The sequence below is a fragment of the Phacochoerus africanus genome, chromosome 7 (genome assembly GCF_016906955.1).
Source record: "Phacochoerus africanus isolate WHEZ1 chromosome 7, ROS_Pafr_v1, whole genome shotgun sequence".
In the NCBI taxonomy this organism is placed as follows: Eukaryota; Metazoa; Chordata; class Mammalia; order Artiodactyla; family Suidae; genus Phacochoerus; species Phacochoerus africanus.
The window spans coordinates 75,073,673-75,094,490 of NC_062550.1; the positions used below are offsets into that span (position 1 = coordinate 75,073,673).

The 20,818-nt window shown below is 39.1% G+C and overlaps 1 protein-coding gene across 1 annotated transcript in view; it reads right to left on the bottom strand.

Annotated features, from left to right (window-relative positions):
- SLC2A13 (solute carrier family 2 member 13) overlaps window positions 1-20,818 on the bottom strand; it is a 381,185-nt gene that overhangs the window by 15,062 nt on the left and 345,305 nt on the right. Inside the window, exons 8-9 of the mRNA XM_047787968.1 lie at window positions 759-880; window positions 484-636 (exon numbers count right to left, since the gene is read on the bottom strand). Coding sequence (XP_047643924.1) covers window positions 484-636; window positions 759-880 — 275 coding nt within the window. The remainder of the gene's footprint in view (window positions 1-483; window positions 637-758; window positions 881-20,818) is intronic.

Genomic DNA, 20,818 nt, shown 5'->3' on the forward strand with positions numbered 1-20,818 from the left:
GATACAGTGGAAGGTATAACTCACAGCATAACACTCAGGGGAGCTACTTCCAGCCCTGTTCTGATTCCACTCTTGGACACAACTCCACCCCAGTCATGAGACATCTTCAAGCATTAGCCCTAGACTCTGGCATCTTTCTACCATTCTCTGTGGTTTATGTGTTTTCATTTAACTAAAGGCCTCACTGTGAAGATTTCCAAGTGGGGAAATAGCTGGGAGATGTCTAGGTTTGGAAAGCAGGTGGGTGGGTGAAGGCTTTAAAGCACCGAGGGACAAGAAGCAGTGCTGCTTAGGAAAGGAGAGTTCTTCTTGTTTTTCCCCAGAAACATTTCCAAGGACTTTGGGAAATAATAAAGCCATATAGAGATATTTATAACAGCAAAACTATAACCATCTAATCTTTCAGTCACAAACAATAGCATTATCTAAAAATAGTGTAGGAAAATACAAATGAAACTATAGCTGAAAAAAATATTCTCTTACCATAGTATGTGAGATACTCTGCTGTGTGTAGAAATGTCAATGAAACCAGAACATTGAAAATCCAATTTATTCCAGATGAACATGCATTTCCTGTACTTCTTGCCCAAAGGGGATATATTTCAGAATTCACAGTCCAAGGCATTGGCCCCATTCCTGAGAAATACAAAAAAAAAAAATTCAGTAAAGTAGTACATTAAGAAATTTAAAAAACAGCAGCTTGTCCCCTCTAAGTTGGGATAATTTAACATAACAATAACAACAAAGGCTTTGATTACCAGGTGCGAAGAAAACAAGATATAAAATAAGGCCCAGAAGTGCAGTCCAGGAGTATGGAGTAGGGCAGAAATTGTAAGCCCAAAATATTTCTTCTGTTTTGAATTTGGTTTCATTTTCACACCTGAAAAATAATGCAATATAAACATTAACTCAGGATGTTAGGGCATAGTTGCCAAAATTCAACGTGATCACCTAGCATGTACGTGGAAGTTCCTTAATGTCACTAAGGAAGAGAGTCCAAGATGTTTCTCTTGAAATAAATTAAGATTTAAATAGGAGGGTTAAATATGTAAGGTCAGATAAAACTTTTTAGAGCTGAATATAATTCAAGAAAAACACAAAGAAATACACTGTGCATATGATTCCATTGCAAAAAAAAAAAACCAAAAACAAAACAATGCAAATGAAAAATGGGTAGAGATGGCTAACAGGTGCATGAAAAGGTACTCAGCATCGCTGTTCATCAGGGAAATGCAAATTAAAATGACACTGAGATATCACCTCACATCATCTATCAGAATGGCTGTCATCAAACAGGCAAGAAATAAAAGTGTTGGTGAGAATGTGGAGAAAAGGGAACCCTCCTACACTGTTGGTGGGCGTGCAAACTGGTGCAGCCGCAATGGAAAACAGTAAGGAGGTTCCTCAAAAACTTAAAATTAGAACTGCCATTCTGGGTATTTCCCTGAGGTAAACAAAAACACTAATTTGAAAAGATATCTACACTGCCACGTTCACTGCAGCCTTATACACAATAGCCAAGACATGGAAACCTAAGCATCTATCTATGGAGGAATGGGTAAAAAAAAATGCGGTACACACACACACCCACACACACCCCAGATAAAAAAAAAATGCGGTGTACACACACACACACATACACAGTCCATAAAAAGAAGGAAGTCTTGCCATTTAGGACAACCAGAATGGACCCTGAGGGCATTACGCTTAGGAAATAAGTCAGAGAAAGACAAATACCATATAATCTCATATGTTCAATTAAAAAAAAAAAAAAAAAGCTCACAGATACACGAATAGATTGGTGGCTGCCAGGGGTTGGGAGCTTGGGTGAAATGGATCAAAAGGTACAAACTTCCAGTTACAAAAGACATTAAGTCAGGAGGATGTAATGTATGGCTTAGGAGCTACAGTTAGTAAAACAGTATTGTGTGTTTGAAAGTTGCTAAGAGTAGATTTTAAAGGTTCTCACCACAAGGAAAAATATTGTAACTGTGGAGTGACAGATGTTACAGACTTATTGTGGTGAACATTTCCCAGTATATACAAATATTGAATCATTATGTTGTACACCTGAATGTTACGTGTCAATTACATCTTAAGCAAAGGCAATACACTGTGATTCATACCCATTTCACATGTCAGACATGATTTCCAGTTAGTCCTTGAAAGCTGCAGTAACAGTTTAAAACCAGGGAGAGTCAGTATAATGGGGTAGAAACACTAGATTTTTGCAGTCAGGGCAAGATTCAAATTCCAGAACCAGATTTTTTTTCACCTGTAAAATGGGGATGATGGCTTCCAGGTAAATTTAAGGGTTAGAAGGGGCATCTGTAAAGGGGTGACAGGGTGGTGAGGGCAGGGGATAATACTTCCATCTATTCTAAATAACCCTTTACCTTCCTGCTGTACTTGCTTCTTTATCAGTCACTCCATGTTGGCTTTGCCTCCTAGTTCTATGTGAAGCAAAGTCTCCTTTGGTCTTAGACTGATTCTCAAGTTGAAATTCTAATTTGTTTGTTTGTTTTTTGCTTTTTAGGGCTGCGCTTGTGGCATACAGAAGTTCCCAGGCTAGGGGTTGAATTGGAGCTGCAGCTGCTGGCTTATGCCACAGCCACAGTCATGTGGGATCTGAGCTGCAGCTGCGACCTTTACCACAGCTCATGGCAACACCAGATGGCTGACCCACTGAGCGAGGCCAGGGATCGAACCCACATCCTGTGCCACCACAGGAACTCCCTGAACTTCTAATTCTTTACCTTAATTGAAATCTGGCTTGCAGTCGATGACAGGATCAGCTTCAAAAACATTCTTATCTTCTACTGTCATTTTAGGCTATTGTTCTACCTCCACCATCCTCTATTTCTCAACCTTGACATCTAAGCCCTATGCTTATTGCTGGGTTTATGATCTCCATCGTAACATGACACCTGTCTTGATGCCTGGTCCGTCATCTTCTCTACCCCCTCATCCTCTGCCACATTGAGTTATTTTGACTTCTGGCCCAGCGAATACTTTGGCTTCACAGTTCCTTATTTATTTAACCTCTGAAACTGCAGCAAAGGCATTATAATCAGCTTGATTTGGACTATTTTACTTCAAGGTCTCAAACTTAGAATATACCTTTTCTGAACATAGGCACTTTCTTTCCTCATTTCTGATAAGTTGCTCCACACCCAAATCACAATGTTTCGATTCTGAAGTCCTCTCACCGTCATTCACTTGACTGCTCGGTTTAGACCATGCCTGGTATGGCCTTCGATGACCTCTGGAATCCATCTCTTGTTCCTCCATGCTTGCCTGCCCTTCTTAAAATTTCAGTTCCCAGCCCTGTGTAGGTCCATTAACTTCCTTTAAATAACCACGTCTCAGAAGCTGGGCAGAATTATGACACTATGCTGCTGGGTTCTATTAAAAGTTCCTGCTATTTCTTCTCAGTTGGGTCCCTAATTATGCTTATTTTTTCCTTTAATGTCTTCTGTACTGAATACTCTGCTTAGTTCAGAGTAGATATTCAATAAACTTGTCAACTGTTCCCTCAATTAGTTAAACTATTTCTTACTATTCTCTAGTCTTGAAATCTTTCCCCCTTTTTCCAGGCATGACAAACTGGATTCCATCTTTAAAAAAATTGAGACTTTTTTTTTTTTTTTTTTTTAAGGGCCATACCCACAGCATATGAAAGTTCCCAAGCTAGGGGTCGAATTGGAGCTGTAGCTGCCAGAATTTTACCCACTGAGTGAGGCCAGGGATCAAACCTGCATCTTCATGGATACTAGCCAGGTTTGTTACCGTTGTGCCACAATAGGAACTCCTGAAAATCAAGGCTTCTGATTTGAACACCCTCAATTTTTCTCTGTTGAACCTCTAATTTTCTGTATTTCCTGTCAGATTCTTCTCTTACCTCAAACGGTAACATGTCTCCTGCCCTTTCTAAGGATGCCCTTCCAATTCATGATCCTGTACCTCATTCTCCTTCTGTTTCCTCTGAGGTCAGGTTCCATCAGTAATCAGTTCTCTTCCTGCCATCTTTAGTGTCTTCCTACTTGAGCCTACCCTTTTGCACCCTTTTATAACATACAATCTTATTCCTATTAAAATGTTTCATTCCGCTCATATTACTACCACTGGCTCATCTGAAATTACAAAGAAGTCTATTCTAGTGAGTGCTTCTTCCACCCTTTCCTTCATCACCCTCTTTCCCCACCCACTCAAATATCAGCCTGATTCTTTTTCAGGACCTATTTTTCTGAATCTGCTCAGCCCAAGGTCACTGATGACCTCCTAATCCCCAAATTCAATTATCCTTCCTTAATTCTGAGGCTCTTTGATCACTCTGTGATAGTTGACATTGCTGAAAACCCTTTCTTCCCTTTCCCCTTTGCATTTTTATGTCTCTGTGTGTGTGTATCCATCTCCTCTCTGATGTATATGTTTTTGTTGTATTTAAAAATGCCTCTTCCACATGTACCCCAGTGATCATAGCAGCACTATTCACAATAGCAAAGGCATGGAAACAACCTAAACATCCATTGACAGAGGAATGGATAAAGGAGATGTGGTACATATGTACAGTGGAATATTACTCAGTAATAAAAAGAACAAAATAATACCATTTGCAGCAAATACTGATGGACCTAGAGGTTATCATACTGAGTAAAGTAAGAGAGAGAAAAACAAATAGCATATATTACCTATATGTGGACTCTAAAATATGATACGAATGCACTTATTTACAAAATGGAAGCAGACACAGAAAACAAATTAGGGTTACTAAAGGGGGAAGGTGGCAAAGGATAAATTAGAAATTTGGGCTTAGCAGATACAAACTACTACTATATATAAAATAGATGAATAAAACAAGGTCCTACTGGGGAGTTCCCATTGTGGCTCAATGGAAATGAACCCAACTAGTATTCATGAGGACGTGGATTCGATCCCTGGCCTTGCTCAGTGCATTAAGGATCCAGTGTTGCCATGAACTGTAGTGTAGGTTGCAGATGTGGCTTGGATCCTGCATTGATGTGGCTTTGGCGTAGGCCGGCAGCTGTAGCTCCAATTCGACCCCTAGCCTGGGAACTTCCATAGGCCACAGGGTTGGCCCTAAAAAACAAAAACAAAAGCAAGGTCCTACTGTACAGCACAAGGAAATATTCAACATCTGGTAATAGCCTACAATGGAAAAGAATATGAAAGAATATATATGTATGTATTATGTGGATGTGTGTATGATATATACTGAATCATCCTGCATACACCAGAAATTAACAAAATATTGTAAATCAGCTATACTTCAATTAAAACAAAATAAAGTTAAAAAAAAAGCCTCCTTCTCCCCCTTGACCTCTAAATACAGGTGTTCTCTAAGGTTCTGCTTTGGAGCTTATACTCTCCCTTCATCATTTCATCTAATTTTAGGGATTTTTGGTTTTCACATGGATGCTTCTGACAGAAGCTCCTTCTCCGCAAGCTCCACTGATAGAATTTATGTATCTGCTGAACATCCATATCTAGATTTCCTGCTTTGGCTGCAATGGAAGGCACTGTCTTCTCTGGGAGGTAGAGTAAGGCTGTTCTGAGTTTAAATCCCAACTCTACCACTTATAAGCTATGCCCATTCATTAAAAATTGTATATAATGAGCATTTTTTGTGTCAGACATTAGAGATACAGGCTATGAACAAAATAACCACTCTTATTTCCAGTGAAATAAGGATTTTCCTGGCCCCTACCTCAAAGAGTTATTTATTTATTTAAACTACAGTTTATTTACAAATATTGTGTTAGTTTTAGGTGTACAGCTTTAGATTATTTTCCATTATAGCTAATTACAAACTACTGAATATAGTTTCCTCTGCTATTCAGTAAATCTTTACTTTTCTATTTTATATACAGTGGTGTGTACCTGTTAATCCCATACTCCTGATTTACGTCTCCTTCTCCTCTTTCTTCTTTGATAACTATAAGTTTGTTTTCTATGTCTGTGAGTCTGTTTTGTAAATAAGTTCATTTGTATCCTATTTGAGAAAAAGAACACACACACACACGCGTATGACTGGGTCACTTTGATATACAGCAGAAATTGACAGAACATTGTAAATCAATTATAATGAAAAATAAAAATCAGAGTTCCTGTTGTGGTGCAGCAGAAATGAATCCGACTAGGAACCATGAGGTTGTGGGTTTGATCCCTGGCCTTGCTCAGTGGGCTAAGGATCTGGCATTGCCATGAACTGTGGTGTAGGTCACAAATGTAGCTCAGATCTGGCGTTGCTGTGGCTGTGGTGTAGGCTGGCAGCTGTAGCTCCGATTTGACCCCTAGCCTGAGAACCTCCATATGCTGCAGGTGCAGTCCTAAAAAGCAAAAATAAATAAATAAATTAAATATATAAAAATAAAAATCTTTAAAAATGTATCCTGTTTTAGATTCCACAGAAGTGATATCATATGATATTTGTCTTTCTGACTTCACTTAGTAAGATAATCTCTAGGTTCATCCATGTTGCTGCAAATGGCATTATTTATTCTTTTTTATGGCTGAGTAGTATTCCATTGTGTATATGTACCATATCTTCTTTATCCATTCAGGTGTTGATGTACGCTTAAATTGCTTTCATGTCTTGGCCCACTGTGAATAGTGCAGGTATGAACATTGATGCGCATGTATCTTTTCAAGGAAATATTTTGAGGCCTACATGAGTTAATGTATGCAAAGAATTTCACATGGTTCAGGCAGGCACAAATCATAAATATATTTCCTAGACATAATTTCTTCATTCTGATTTTTTCTTTTTGCATTAATACTACCCTAATTCAGACTCTTGAATGTTTGTTTCATCAGCTGCTTCTGTCTCTCTAGCAGACTTTCGAGTAGCCCCTCTATGATCCATGGTCCTTTACCTTCATGCTCTTATACAGCCTTCTCTCCTTGAGTGTGGGGGTGACCTCTGGCTTGTTGGTTAGAAACCAATAGAATGTACAGAAGTGACCAGACAATGTAATTAAGTATGTAAGATTACAGTGCTATTTAGCTGAGGTCGCTCATTCCCTTGCTGGCTTTCAAACAGCAAACTGCTCTGTTATAGGGATGCCAATGATGGGATGTTTATGGCAGGGACTGAGAGAAGTCTTTAGGAGCTGAGGTTTACAGTTAGCAATAAACTGAATTTCTTGGTACAAAAGTTACTGACTTCTGCTAACAAGAGCTTATCTTTTCCTAGATGAGCTGCAGATGAAACCACAGAAACTGAAATCATAAATGTGGGTTGTTTTATACAGAAATTTGCTGCATTTCTTTACGCTAATATATAATGAAATATCAGAAAGGGAAAGTTAAAAAAAAATCCCTTTTAAAATCACATAAAAAATACTTAGGAATAAACCTGACCAAGGAGGCGAAAGATTTATAGGCTGAGAACTACAAAACACTGATAAAAGAAACTGAAGATGATTCAAAAAATGGTAAGCTGTACCATGCTCTCGAATTGAAAGAATTAATATTGTTAAAATGGTTATGCCACCCAAAGCAGTCTAGAGGTTTATTATGATCCTATCAAATTACCCATGACAGTTTTCACAGAAGTAGAACAAATAATCCTAAAATTTATACAGAACCATAAAGGACCCAGAATTGCTAAAGCAGTATTAAAGAAAACAAGCAGGAGGCATAACCCTCCCAGACCTCAGACAATACTATAAAGCTATAGTCATCAAAATAGCATGGTCTGGCAGCAAAAAATAGACATATGGATCAATGGAACAGAAGAGAGAGCCCAGAAATAAATCCACACACCAATAGCCAATTAATCTTCAACAAAGGAGGCAAGAACATACAGTGGAGAAGACAGTCTCTTCAGCAAGTGGTGTTAGGAAAGCTGGACAGCCACATGTAAATCAATGACATCAGAACACTCCCTCACACCATATGTAAACTCAGAATGGCTTAAAGAATTAAATAGAAGGCATGATACCATCAAGACTCCTAGAAGAGAACATAGGCAAAACATTCTCTGACATCAACTGTACAAATGTTTTCTTAGGTCAGTCTCCCAAGGCAATAGAAATAAAAGCACAAATAAACGAATGGGACCTAATCAAACTTATAAGATGCAAACACATAAAAAGATGCTCAACTTTGTTAATAATTAGAGAAACACAAATCAAAACTACAATGAGGTATCACCTCACCCTAATCAGAATAGCCATCATCAAAAAGTCTACAAATAATTAATGCTGGAGAGGGTATGGAGAAAAGGGAACCCTCTCACATTGCTGATAGGAATGTAAATTGGTATAACAACTATGGAGCATAGTATGGAGGTTCCTTAAGAAACCAAAACTAGAGTTACCATATGACCCAGCAATCCTACTCCTAGGTATATATCCAGAGAAAATTCTAATTCAAAAGATACATGTACCCCAAAGTTCATAGCAGCACCACTTACAAAAAGACACAGAAGCAACCTTAATGTCCATTGACAGATGAATCAATAAAGAAGATGTGGTATGCACACACACACAGGACTACTACTCAGCCATAAAAAAGAATGAAATAATGAAATTTGCAGCAACATGGATAGACTTAGAGATCATCATACCAAGTGAAGTAAGCCATACCAAAAAAAACCAAACCAAAACACCCAAATATCATATGATATCACTTATCTGTGGAATCTAAAATATACAAGTGAACTTATCTACAAAACAGAAACAGACTCATAGACATAGAAGACAAACTTATCAAAGGGGAAAGCTGCGGGAGGTGGTTGAGGGTTAAACTAGGAATTTAAGATTAGCAGATACAATCTACTATATATAAAAGAGGAAAATAATATTGATTTACTCAATAGCAGAGAGAACTATATTCAGTATCTTGTAATAAACTATAATGGAAAAGAATATAAAAATATATATGGTAATCATATTTTTATGGAGTTCCCATTGTGGCTCAGCAGGTTAAGAACCCGACATAGTCTCTGAAGATGCAGGTTTGATCCCTGGCCTCGCTCAGTGGGTTAAGGATCCAGCATTGCCACAAGCTTCTATGTAGGTCACAGACATGGCTTCGATCTGGTGTTGCTGTGGCTGTGGTGTAGGCCGGCAGCTGAAGCTCTGATTCAAACCCTAGCCTGGGATCTTTCATATGCCATGGTTGTTGTTGTAAAAAAGAGAAAAAAAAAAAAATCCCCCATCAATAATCCTCTTTCTTCACTTCCCACCAGTCAAACAGTTTTTTGGGTTATAAAGATTCCTTTTTTTTTTTTTTTGCTTTTTAGGGGCGCACCCGTAGCATATGGAAGCTAGGGGTTGAATTGGAGCTACAGTTGCCAGCCTCTGCCACAGCAACATCAGATTGGAGCCACGTCTGCAACCTACACCAAGGCTCATGGCAAAGCCAGATCCTTAACCCACTGAGCAAGACCAGGGATTGAACCACACCTCATGGTTCCTAGTCAGATTCGTTTCCGCTATGCTGCAACGGAAACTCCTGGGTTATATAGATCTTAAAATAAGAAGAACAGAAGGTGGGAGAGAGGAGGGAATTGATAGGAGAGAGGGATGGAGGAGAAAGGAAGAGAAAAAGACTGCTGGGGAGAGAAATGCTTAGAAATAATCAAATCACTAAAATTCAGTAAAAATTCAATTTACTATTTATACTCATTATGATCAAAGTTCCCTGCATGACGTCTCGATGGAACAATGGGAAGCAGCATATTTTCAGGTAGACTCTGTGCTTGCTGTGATGTAACTTTTTACCATCTGGACAAAGACATTTATATGCGTAAATGGCTGAGTAACTCCTCTTCATCCTCATGCTGATTTTAGGAAAGCACTGCAGGACTTGGCAGAGTCACACACCCAGCAATACGTCGACAGCTAATGACTAAAAATGCGACATCACACGTGACCTTCAAAATAGAAATGCTAGAAATCCCAACTAAAAAAAATCATGTATATTTCAAATGTTATTACAAAATACCCTCATGTTTTCCTGGCTTTGTGACGGCTGGTGGAAGAACACAATGCTCTGGTAAGAACAATATTTTGACATCAGTGCGTGGGTTGGGATTAGAAAAAGTAAGGCTCTCTGATGGGGGCACCTTCTCACCACCTCCTAGGGCAAAACCAGAAAACAACTGCAGCCATGCAGAGAGTGCAGCAGTAAACAAAGCAGAAGAATCGTATGGGAGCAGGCAAAATATGTCTTGTTTTGGCAGACTGAGAGAGAGGACAAATCTTTACCAGCAGACTGAACTGACACCAAATAAACTATCAGTTCTCTGTTCCAGCGATGGAGCCCATAGTGCTTCCTATAATAATGTGTCTAGAGGGAGTTCCTGTCATGGCGCAGTGGAAACAAATTTGACTGCTATCCATGAGGATGCTGGTTTGATCCCTGGCCTCTCTCAGTGGATTATGGCGTAGGTCACAGCTCATGGCTCAGACCCCGCGTTGGTGCGGCTGTGGTCTAGGCCGGCAGCTATAGCTCCAATTCGACCCCTAGCCTGGGAACTTCTTTGTGCCACAAGCACAGCCCTAAAAATTAAAAAAAAAAAAAAAAAAAAAAGGCATCTAGAAATTAACAGCTTTCTTGGAAGGTGCAACAATTCTCTCTTTGCCTACTCAACGCCACCCCCAAAATCAGCTCATACATGGAGTTATTTCTGCCTACTTTTGGTGTTCCTTCTCCATCAGCTATCCAAAGAGTTTTAAGCCAAAGAAATAACCAAAGTAACTAAGTGGTGCAATTGCTCTTGCCACAATTAAACATAAGTAATTCATTCCTTGTTTCCTACACTGCACATGCTTTTTATACTGTTCTTTTATTCACTGGGATGAAATAAAGCTTCATGTTCATATATGGGGGACGGGAGAAAATACAACCTGTATTTATAGCACAAAGCTTCAAATCTTATCTATCCAATCCTATTGCTGAGAAACCTACAGAACTTTGCTACCTTCCCAAAAGGATTTATAAAAAGACCCAGGATTTTGGAGAGGGGGAGGGAGGGCACATTACTGTTTGTATGACACATTCACCATTCTTCTTCTGAGTTTACTGCACGCGATTTATCTACCAATTCCTTACTGAGAAGTATGAGGGAAGCATCATTTCATCTCCAGTTCCTGATGCAGGAGTGTGATTTCTTTGAACTAGTTTCTTTAAAACCAAGTGGACACTACTATCTATGTAGTATTAGATAACAGTTAATTCTAATAGTTCTTTATCTATAGGAATTTATGATCTGATTACACATTTATAGGCTGAGAGTGGTGGTAGAGTGGTGCTTAGAAACAGATAGAGTACCTTCCCAGAAAAGGACACCTTCACTTTTGTCTGAGAGAAATAAGGAAACAGTGCCAATTAATCAGAGGACTAGGAAGATGTAAATTTACAAGTAACTTGAGCCATGAGGAATTTCAAGGTTTGGGCATCTGATCATCAAAGCAACCAGGAAAAGTTACTATTACAAACTTGAGGCATTACTACCCAGACACTGTAAACTCTGTTCACTAGTACAATGTCAATATAATAATCTAACATGAAATAAACTTATGTCAAGGGTGGCAACATAGCATTTAAACTCTAACATATTTGTGGTTGAATAATTTTAGAAAAGTATGTCTCCCTAACTTACAGTATGCAAACCATGATGAAGATCTTGCCCTTTGATGATTTTCTGTTGTCAAGGCCTTTTCCTGTGATTTTACGTTTTATAATTTTCCTGCTGAGAATTGTCACATAAAGACAAGTCGAAAAAATCATCTGTTATCTTTTAAGTACTATTATCTCCTGGTAAAAATAACATCTTTGGAATTATTGAGCAATTCAGCATGGACATGGGTACATTTCAAAAGCAGTAGGAATTTGGAGAAAAAATGCCATCCTTTTTTTTTTCTTTGGTTGTACTCGCCAGGGATCAAACCTGAGCTGCAGTTGCGACCTGTGCCATAGCTGTAGTAATGCTGGATCTTTTAATCCACTGCACCAGGCCGGGATTGAACCCGTGCCTGCACAGTAACCCATGCCACTGCAGTCAGATTCTTAACTCACTGCACCACAGTGGGAATTCCCATAAAGTTTTATTTACGTAGAAATCATTGTGTCTAAAACATTTACCAGGATGTTGGCTAGCTTATATGCCCTACCTATGGGAAAAAGATAGACTAGGAGTGGGCATGCAAATGAAAATCATACTCCTACTTAAAGCTGATGAAAATACAGTGATATTGGTATAGTCTCTAATTCTGGTAAGAATTTAGGCTGGTATAACTTCCTCTTGAAAAGAAATCTGGCAAATTCATATAAGAATATTCATACCCAAATTTTCCTGACCTAAAATCTGATTCCTAAAATTTATCCTGAGGAAATCAGCTACATGGAAAAATATGCTGAAAGAGATACTTTCATTGCACTTTTATTTATCATAAGTGAACATAGATTAATTAGGTATAATGAAGATACTCTATGATAGAGGTGGTTAAATCAATTGACGCCACAACCATATAGAATAAAGAAGCAATGACAGTAATAATTACAAAGTAAGCTGGGCCAAGCCACAAAGGATGGTTTGGGTTTGAAGACTGGTCAAAATGTCCTCGATTTAACTTCAGTTACTTTTATTTTGGTATCCAACTGGCAAATAAGCACCACAATGAAAAGTACAATCAAGGACACAAGTAAGAGGACACGGTGCCCCTTTGCCCCTCTGGTTTCTCCCAGACTTGTCTCTGATATTCTGTGGTCAATGTAGAATAAAGACTCTTCCAGGTCAGAGGAGCAGTGAACTCTGCCTTGGGGACAGTCCACATTAGCATTCAAGGTACAACCCACTTCTGTGAAAGAAAAATTTTCCACTGTATTCTTAGGAAGAAGATACTTCGTTCTTTTTCTTACTGCATCATCACAACTGCAGCCAGTCTGTCATGGTCTGCTCTGTAAACATTACCTGGAAACATGGAAAATGCCATGAAGCTGGCAGTGCAGGGGGTATCAAAGTACTAAATGTTATATACCCTATAAAGCTATTTAGATAAGAGTAAATGAAAACATGGAAAATCGGCAGGGTGGAAAGGAAATCTATTAAGATGTTGTGTTCACTTTTGAATTTATAGTTGTGATAGTGTCACTTTGACAAAGTGGGAAAAACTCTAGCAGATAACTTATCTTGGGATTCCTTTCCCATGTTTTTGGTTTCCCTTTAAAATTGTTCTTGTCGTAAAGGCAAGCATTGAAGTCATTAGCCACTCTGCTTTAACTGTCACTGGCAGGAAGGGCAATCTTGCCGTTGAATTGCGTACCTTCTCCTTCATGCTGCTCCCTCATATCACCCAAAGGGGCTCCAAGTTTGGGCTTCCATACTCATCATACTCCCAAGACATCACTACACTGCTTCTCTTCTCAGGGGTCTCCCAAGGCCAGCCTCTCTTCACGGCTCTGCCCCACAACCTGCCTGCCTGGCCTAACTATGTGTGACACAGGCTGTCACCTGCCTTGGCACAGAGTGGATGCTTTATACCAGAGAATGCTGACAAACAATTTCTATTCTAAGTCAGAACATGGAATATGTGAAGAGGAAAGAGCAGTAAGAGAATAAGGAGACGTCCCTAGAAGAGGCATGTAGATGAAAGTGATGGGGAAGTGAGAGGAGAGAGGCCAAGGCAGACCCTTACCAGTCTGATGATGAGTATCTAGAGCTTCATGAAGCAGGGCTGGGTCGAGGACTTTCTTGCTTTCTTATTCTCCCCCTTACTTTTTGATGGAAAACATCGATTAACTGAGAAAATCAAGCGTGTTTCTGCTCATCTCAATATGAGAAGTTTTAACAAGAAAAGGGCTAAGTTCTAAGACTGAGTACTGATCCTGATTCCGAATCTATAAAATCCCGCTGGTCCTCAAGAGTGTATCATGACAGCCATACAGATCCATTCCTACAGCAAGGTTTCCTTCAAACACTGACGATATGGTACAAACTATAACTTCTGCCTGTGTAGTCACCACGGGAGGTGCTGCAACTCTTCCAAACGTACTGTATTATACTGCTCATATTTCCTAGAATTCCTCTTGGAATCATATTCAGAATCTGCTTCTTTGTCACTCAAGAAAACCAACCTTATTTTTTTACTTTCTCCTTCAAGTTCACTTCCTTTCCTTCCTTCTTCCTTTTATTTTTTGCCGTCATGGGGCAATCACATGAGGAACTCTGAAGCACCGAGAGACTGAACCGAATGGAGTGGAGGCAGGGAAACAGTGTAATGGAAACAAATAGCCACAAATACAGAGAAGAAGTTCATTTGTGTGTTGTCGGCTTTAGAACAATGAGAGCTGAGATGGATGATGCTAAATGGGGTCTGATGTAGGCGTACTGCTCCAGTGTCACTAGTATATAAGTTGATAGCCACTTGCTGCGATATCTTAATGTCCAATAGCTGGGACAGTGTATATACTCATTTGTCAAATAAATGAATGAAGAAAAGGCTTAATGTATTCAATAGAATTATTCTGCTGGTTACTATTGATGTAATAATTTAACAACCATTTAATAAAAACACATTTTCAAACAAAAATAATGCTAAAATGGAGTTCCCATTGTGGCTCAGCGGTAATGAACTCAACTGGTATCCATAAGGACACGGGTTAGATCCCTGGCCTCACTCAGTGGGTTAAGGATCCGGCATTGCCATGAGCTATGGTGTAGGATGCAGACACAGCTCCGATCCCGAATTGCAGTGGTGGTGGTGTAGGCCGTCAGCTGCAGCTCTGACTTGACCCCTAGCCTGAAAACCTCCATATGCCATGGGTATGGCCCTAAAATGACCAAAAAAAAAAAAAAGCCACAGTAAGTTAAATTAGTAAAACAGTTTATAATGGGACCAAAATTATTTCTTTCTGTTTTTTTTTCTTCCTTTTTACCACCCTACCTGCAGCACATGGAAGTTCCCTGGCTAGGGGTGGAATCAGAGGCTGCAACTGCTGACCTACGAAACAGCCACACCTGCAACCTGGGCTCCAGGTTGCAGCAGTGCTGGATCCTTAACCCAGTGAGCAAGGCTCAGAACTGAACCTGCATCCTTACAGAGATGACATGGCATCCTTAAGCTGCTGAGCCACAATGGGAGCTCCAAAGTTCTTTCTTTGGAACAGGGCTAGGACTGGCCCTCATGTGACTGTGCTATGACAAGAATCTCATAATGGGAAATTTTACCATCCCTTTCAAGTTTCAATTCAGAGGCCTGACATTTTTTCCTCACTGAGGGTTTGCTCTCCTACCTGACTTATTTTATTCTCCCTATTTCACTTGGGGCCTTTCTCCAGTGAGGACACTGCACCTCTGTCCTCCCTTTTCCTTCCCTGAGCTTATAGGCACTTAACACTTTTTACACATAAACAATGGTCAATAAATGTTTGTTAAAGCAATAAAAATACTTTTATCAGTTCCTATTAAGTTGATCTTCAGTCACTGATGCCAATTTTTCCATTATATTGCAAGCATTAGGGAAGGCAGATATACTTATCAAAAAATTTTAAATTCTAGGGAGTTCCTGCTGTGGCACAGCGGGTTAATAATCTGAGTGTAGTCACTGCAGAGGCATGGGTTTGATCCCTGGCCTGGTGCAGTGGCTTCAAGGACCCAGCATTGCCACAGTTGTGGTGTAGGTCGCAGATGCAGCTGAGATTCAGTCCCTTTCCCGGGAACTTTTAAATGTGGGTGTGGCCATAAAAAATTAAATTCTAGGAAAGTTGTCTCTACTTTAAAAAGTCAGTGCCGACAACTTTCAGAATGGGAGAAAATAGTTGAAATGATGCAACCGACAAGGGCTTCATCTCTAGAATATATAAACACCTTATACAACCCAACAGCAAAAAAGCCAATCAATCAATGGAAAAATGGGCAAAAGACCTGAATAGACTGTTCTCCAAAGAAGATATACAGATGGCCAGCCAACACATGAAAAAATGCTCAACATCCCTGATTATTAGAGAAATGCAAATCAAAACTACCATGAGATACCACCTCACACCAGTCAGAATGGCCATCATTAATAAATCCACAAATAACAAGTGCTGGAGGGGCTGTGGAGAAAAGGGAACCCTCCTGCACTGTTGGTGGGAATGTCAACTGGTACAGCCACTATGGAGAACCGTTTGGAGATACCTTAGAAAGCTATACATAGAACTTCCATATGACCCTGCAATCCCACTCTTGGGCATCTATCCGGACAAAACTCTACTTAAAAGAGACACGTGCACCCGCATGTTCATTGCAGCACTATTCACAATAGCCAGGACATGGAAACAACCCAAATGTCCATCGACAGATGATTGGATTCGGAAGAGGTGGTATATATACACAATGGAATACTACTCAGCCATAAAAAAGAACGACATAATGCCATTTGCAGCAACATGGATGGAACTAGAGACTCTCATACTGAGTGAAATGAGCCAGAAAGACAAAGACAAATACCATATGATATCACTTATAACTGGAATCTAATATCCAGCACAAATGAACATCTCCTCAGAAAAGAAAATCATGGACTTTGGAGAAAAGACTTGTGGCTGCCTGATGGGAGGGGGAGGGAGTGGGAGGGATCGGGAGCTTGGGCTTATCAGACACAACTTAGAATAGATTTACAAGGAGATCCTGCTGAATAGCATTGAGAACTTTGTCTAGATACTCATGTTGCAACAGAAGAAAGGGTGGGGAAAAAAATGTAATTGTAATGTATACATGTAAGGATAACTTGATCCCCTTGCTGTACAGTGGAGGAAAAAAAAAAAAGTCAGTGCCCACGGTAGTATAGGAAAGACATGTTTCCTTACCGTAAGCATTGCACAATCTATTTGTATCATCCCAAACTTTAAGAATTTCAAACCACAGCATTATGCTGATTTGATTTTCTTTCTACCGCAAGTGTGTCCGCACAGGATCCTTCACTGGTTTTTATCTGCAGATGCCTGGGAGTGAAAACAGCTGATTTATTGATGTGAGCTATCTTAATACAAACAATGGTATAATATGTTTCTTGGATTCTTTTCAATCCATTCTACAGCTGCCTTCCATCAGGTGTGAGTTCTATGGACTCTTCATGAAAATTGTGCTCCCTACAGAAATGTCTTTGCATAACTAAATCACTTGATGAAATTGACTAATATATGTATAAGGTTTTACAATATACCAGGCACCTTAATACACATTAGCTCATTTAATTCTTATAATAATCCAAAGCAATAGCATCATTATTCCCACTTTATATATGAGACAAGTCTTTTTTTTTATTTCCCAAATACATTATTTTTTCCCTACTGTACAGCATGGTGATCCCGTTACATATACTTGTACACATTCTTTTTTCTCACATTATCAGGCTCCATCATAAGTGACTAGACATAGTTCCCAGTGCTACACAGCAGGATCCCATTGCTAATCCATTCCCAAGGCAATAGTCTGCATCTATTAACCCCAAGCTCCCATTCCACCCCACTCCCTCCCCCTCCCCCTTGGCAACCACAAGTCTATTCTCCAAGTCCATGATTTTCTTCTCTGTGCAAAGGTTCATTTGTGCCATATATTAATTCATATGCAAGTGATATCATATGGTATTTGTCTTTCTCTCAAGTCTTCAAAATACAGTGACTTTTCCAAGATTACATAGCATTGAACTTGAAATTCAACCTTCTCTGTTTCCATCTCCTTCAACATAATACAGTTAACTGTATATATAAAAGCCTGTCTGTCTTGGGGTAACTTACATTTTATGGAATATAAATGGAAAAATAATTGAGATGAACACTCTGCTTGAAATCTCCAAGTCAGTGTTCTCCTTAATGTCAGTAGTAAAGTCAGTCATTAAAATCTCTACCTAAAATGGGCAGAAGAAAATGCTTCCCAAAGAGCATTAGGAATTAAAATAAGTAGCCATCTTGGCAGATCTGGGTCTCTGTGTCTTGTACAGTTGCTTTTGACTCAGTATCCATTTTTCCCCAAAGCACAAAACAATAATTAGAACAGAAACAAGCTGGACATTAAAATATCACAGAACAATCTCAGTAACAGACTAATTCATTTGAGGGCGGTGATGTTAACACTAAAAACGTATGAGATGAAGAACAGTCATTCTAATGCAATAAAATGGCAGTGCGGCAGTCTTTAAATAATACATCTTCAGAGACTGAAGCACTGTCTACTGTGCTAAGGAGGCAGCTAATAATACAGATTCTAAGACACAAAGCTACATAATGACTTTGTCTGACACAGTCATAGGAATTAAAAAAAAAAATGGTTTCCCAGAAGTTGCTTGGAGGATGAGGGGAAAATACATGTGGAATGTCCCAGCAAGTACTTAAAAAAGAATTTGTGCCATTAGTTAGTTACTGACATAAAACTTTTATAAATAACGAGGAGATGGAAAGTCATTATGATAAAACTATAAACTGTAAGGAAGTTTCACGTTGTTTTATCTCAAATTACTGCTAGAGTGAAAATGTAATAGCTTCACAAATTAAGCATTATAACTGCTATTGCCTTTTTTCTCACTTCCTCATTTGTATAGAAACTTCTGAAACACCTTACTGATTATCAGCAAAGAAACAGAGTATAAAACAGAAAAGATGTGTCTCAATCCTTCTGAATAAAAGACGGTTTTTCTACCATTTGGGTGAACAGATAGCTTAGCAGGTCCATTAAAATCCACCATATCTGTTCCTGGCACTGGAGCAAAGCAAATTGTGTCCTATCAATCGTCACACTCATCCTCCTGGAAACAGCCAAGGGAGGCCCCCCTACCAGCCTTATCCAGCATCTTCTCCACTTTACTCACTGCCATCACCCCTGTGGCTCTGAGGCCAGTACAGAGGCAGGCACAAAGTTCGGGCTCACTACATATTTGTTACGTGAATAAATCATTTTCACCATTTGACAATGTAAAAATAAAACACTGTCTCACAATTTTGAAATTCCCTTATTTCCCAAGCAACTTTATGTTAAGGAGAGAATGAATTAGAAATGTTATGTGTCTTTTATTCTTTGTGTGAATTTTCATATATTTTGAGAGCCTACAGCAGGTATTTCGCATATATTTTAACTCCAAGTGATTACCCCTTTGATTAATTTATCATTTCAACAAATAAATGTCTATTGTGTTCTAGGCATGAGAATAAGCACTAGAATAGATTAAATGTTAAATCATTCCATCATTCAACAATCATTTACCACAAGCTAAATACCAAATGAAACTATTAGATACACAGCCAAAAATGAAAAATAAAAAAAAAAATTGGTTGGTAAAGTAAGATGGGAGTTTTTATATTCCCCCAAAACACACACACACTCACACACACACCATAGAAATTTGTGGGAACCTGTGGTATTTTTCTTTACAAAGAGAGAGAGAGGTCTGGCAGCCATGGATAAAAGTGGAGGGAGGGCCTGAGTAGGGTGGTGACATATCCTGAAGGGGGGATTAGCACATTTGCCTGTATTTGTGGAGTTATTTAGGAGATCATCTCTAATGCCAGGTACCAAGGACTATTCTGAGCAAGTGAGTAAGCGATGGACAATCGGAGGTTACGGGTATCACATGAACATATGAACTAGGAATTACTCAATGCCTGGCTCTATCTTGGATCCTGGGTAAGCTTGTACTCTGTGGGACAGGATAACCACAGTCATGCAACTTTTCCTAGAAAGAAGGCCAAGGACTTAGGAGATAAAGATGCAAAAAACACAAACTTAGGGCAAAAAACACAAACTTAAGGAAGGCTTGCTATAATTTTATTGCAAAGTAAAATGTCCTCTCCTATTGAGAAAACCTTGCATCTACCTTGGGTAGTTTTTCCAGAAGGGCCCTTGGGGCTAATAATATGTCTCAAAGCTCTACCCCTAAGGAAAAGGCGTCTCAAAGCACCTGAAATATACATTCTAAGCAAATACTGGCATATGCAGGGAGAACACAAAATTCCGAGGTGGGTCCTCAGGGGTGGTAAGATCAGTCTGGCTGCCCGAATCACAACATGAAAAACCCAGTGTCACAACATTTGAGAAGTTGGGGAGACTTCAGAGAGAGAATATTAAATATGAGCTCAACCTTGGTGAATGAATCATTTTTGCACTCTTTACCCCATGTGGAGTGCGGGAGAAAGCTCAAGGGGTTAGACATTTTATCTAAATTCTCTCCTGTATGAGGCAAAGGACGATCCTCCCTGGAAAAGAGAGCTCCTGAAACTGGAGATTGCAGTAAATGGGATACTTTGAGCTCGTTTTTGTTCCTACTTGCCTTTGTTCTTGGCGTTGTGCTATTAATAGCAGGGACATTTTCATATGCGTCAAATCATAGCCACAATTAAATCTTCTGTAAATGTTTTTTTCTTTTAAAAACATTAAAATTAGGGCCCTGTGATGTAGTAAAACAATGTAATCAACCTAGATGTTAAGAGAAACCTCTGATCCATATATTGGGAGTGACACAATCTGGTTAAAAGCTACAGAGGAAATGAAGATGGACTTGGGTATATGGCCAGTTTTGTACAGAGGTTAAAAGCACGGGTTTTGCAATGGAGCAGAATTAGGTTTGAATTCTAGCTTGAATATTTACTAGCATCCACCAATGAACTTAAGCGCTTAAGTTTTGACTTACTTGATGCTTGCCATCCTCCTTTAAAATTGCATGTTATGAAAATTTATTATCATGAAAACAACAGTAATCATTCTTGCTGTTAATAAAATGCATGTATTCTGCAGCCTGAGCTCCAAAGACAAAAAAGAATATATTATTTTCTTCTATAAAGTTCTGTACATCCCTTGTGCATAGGATATGTT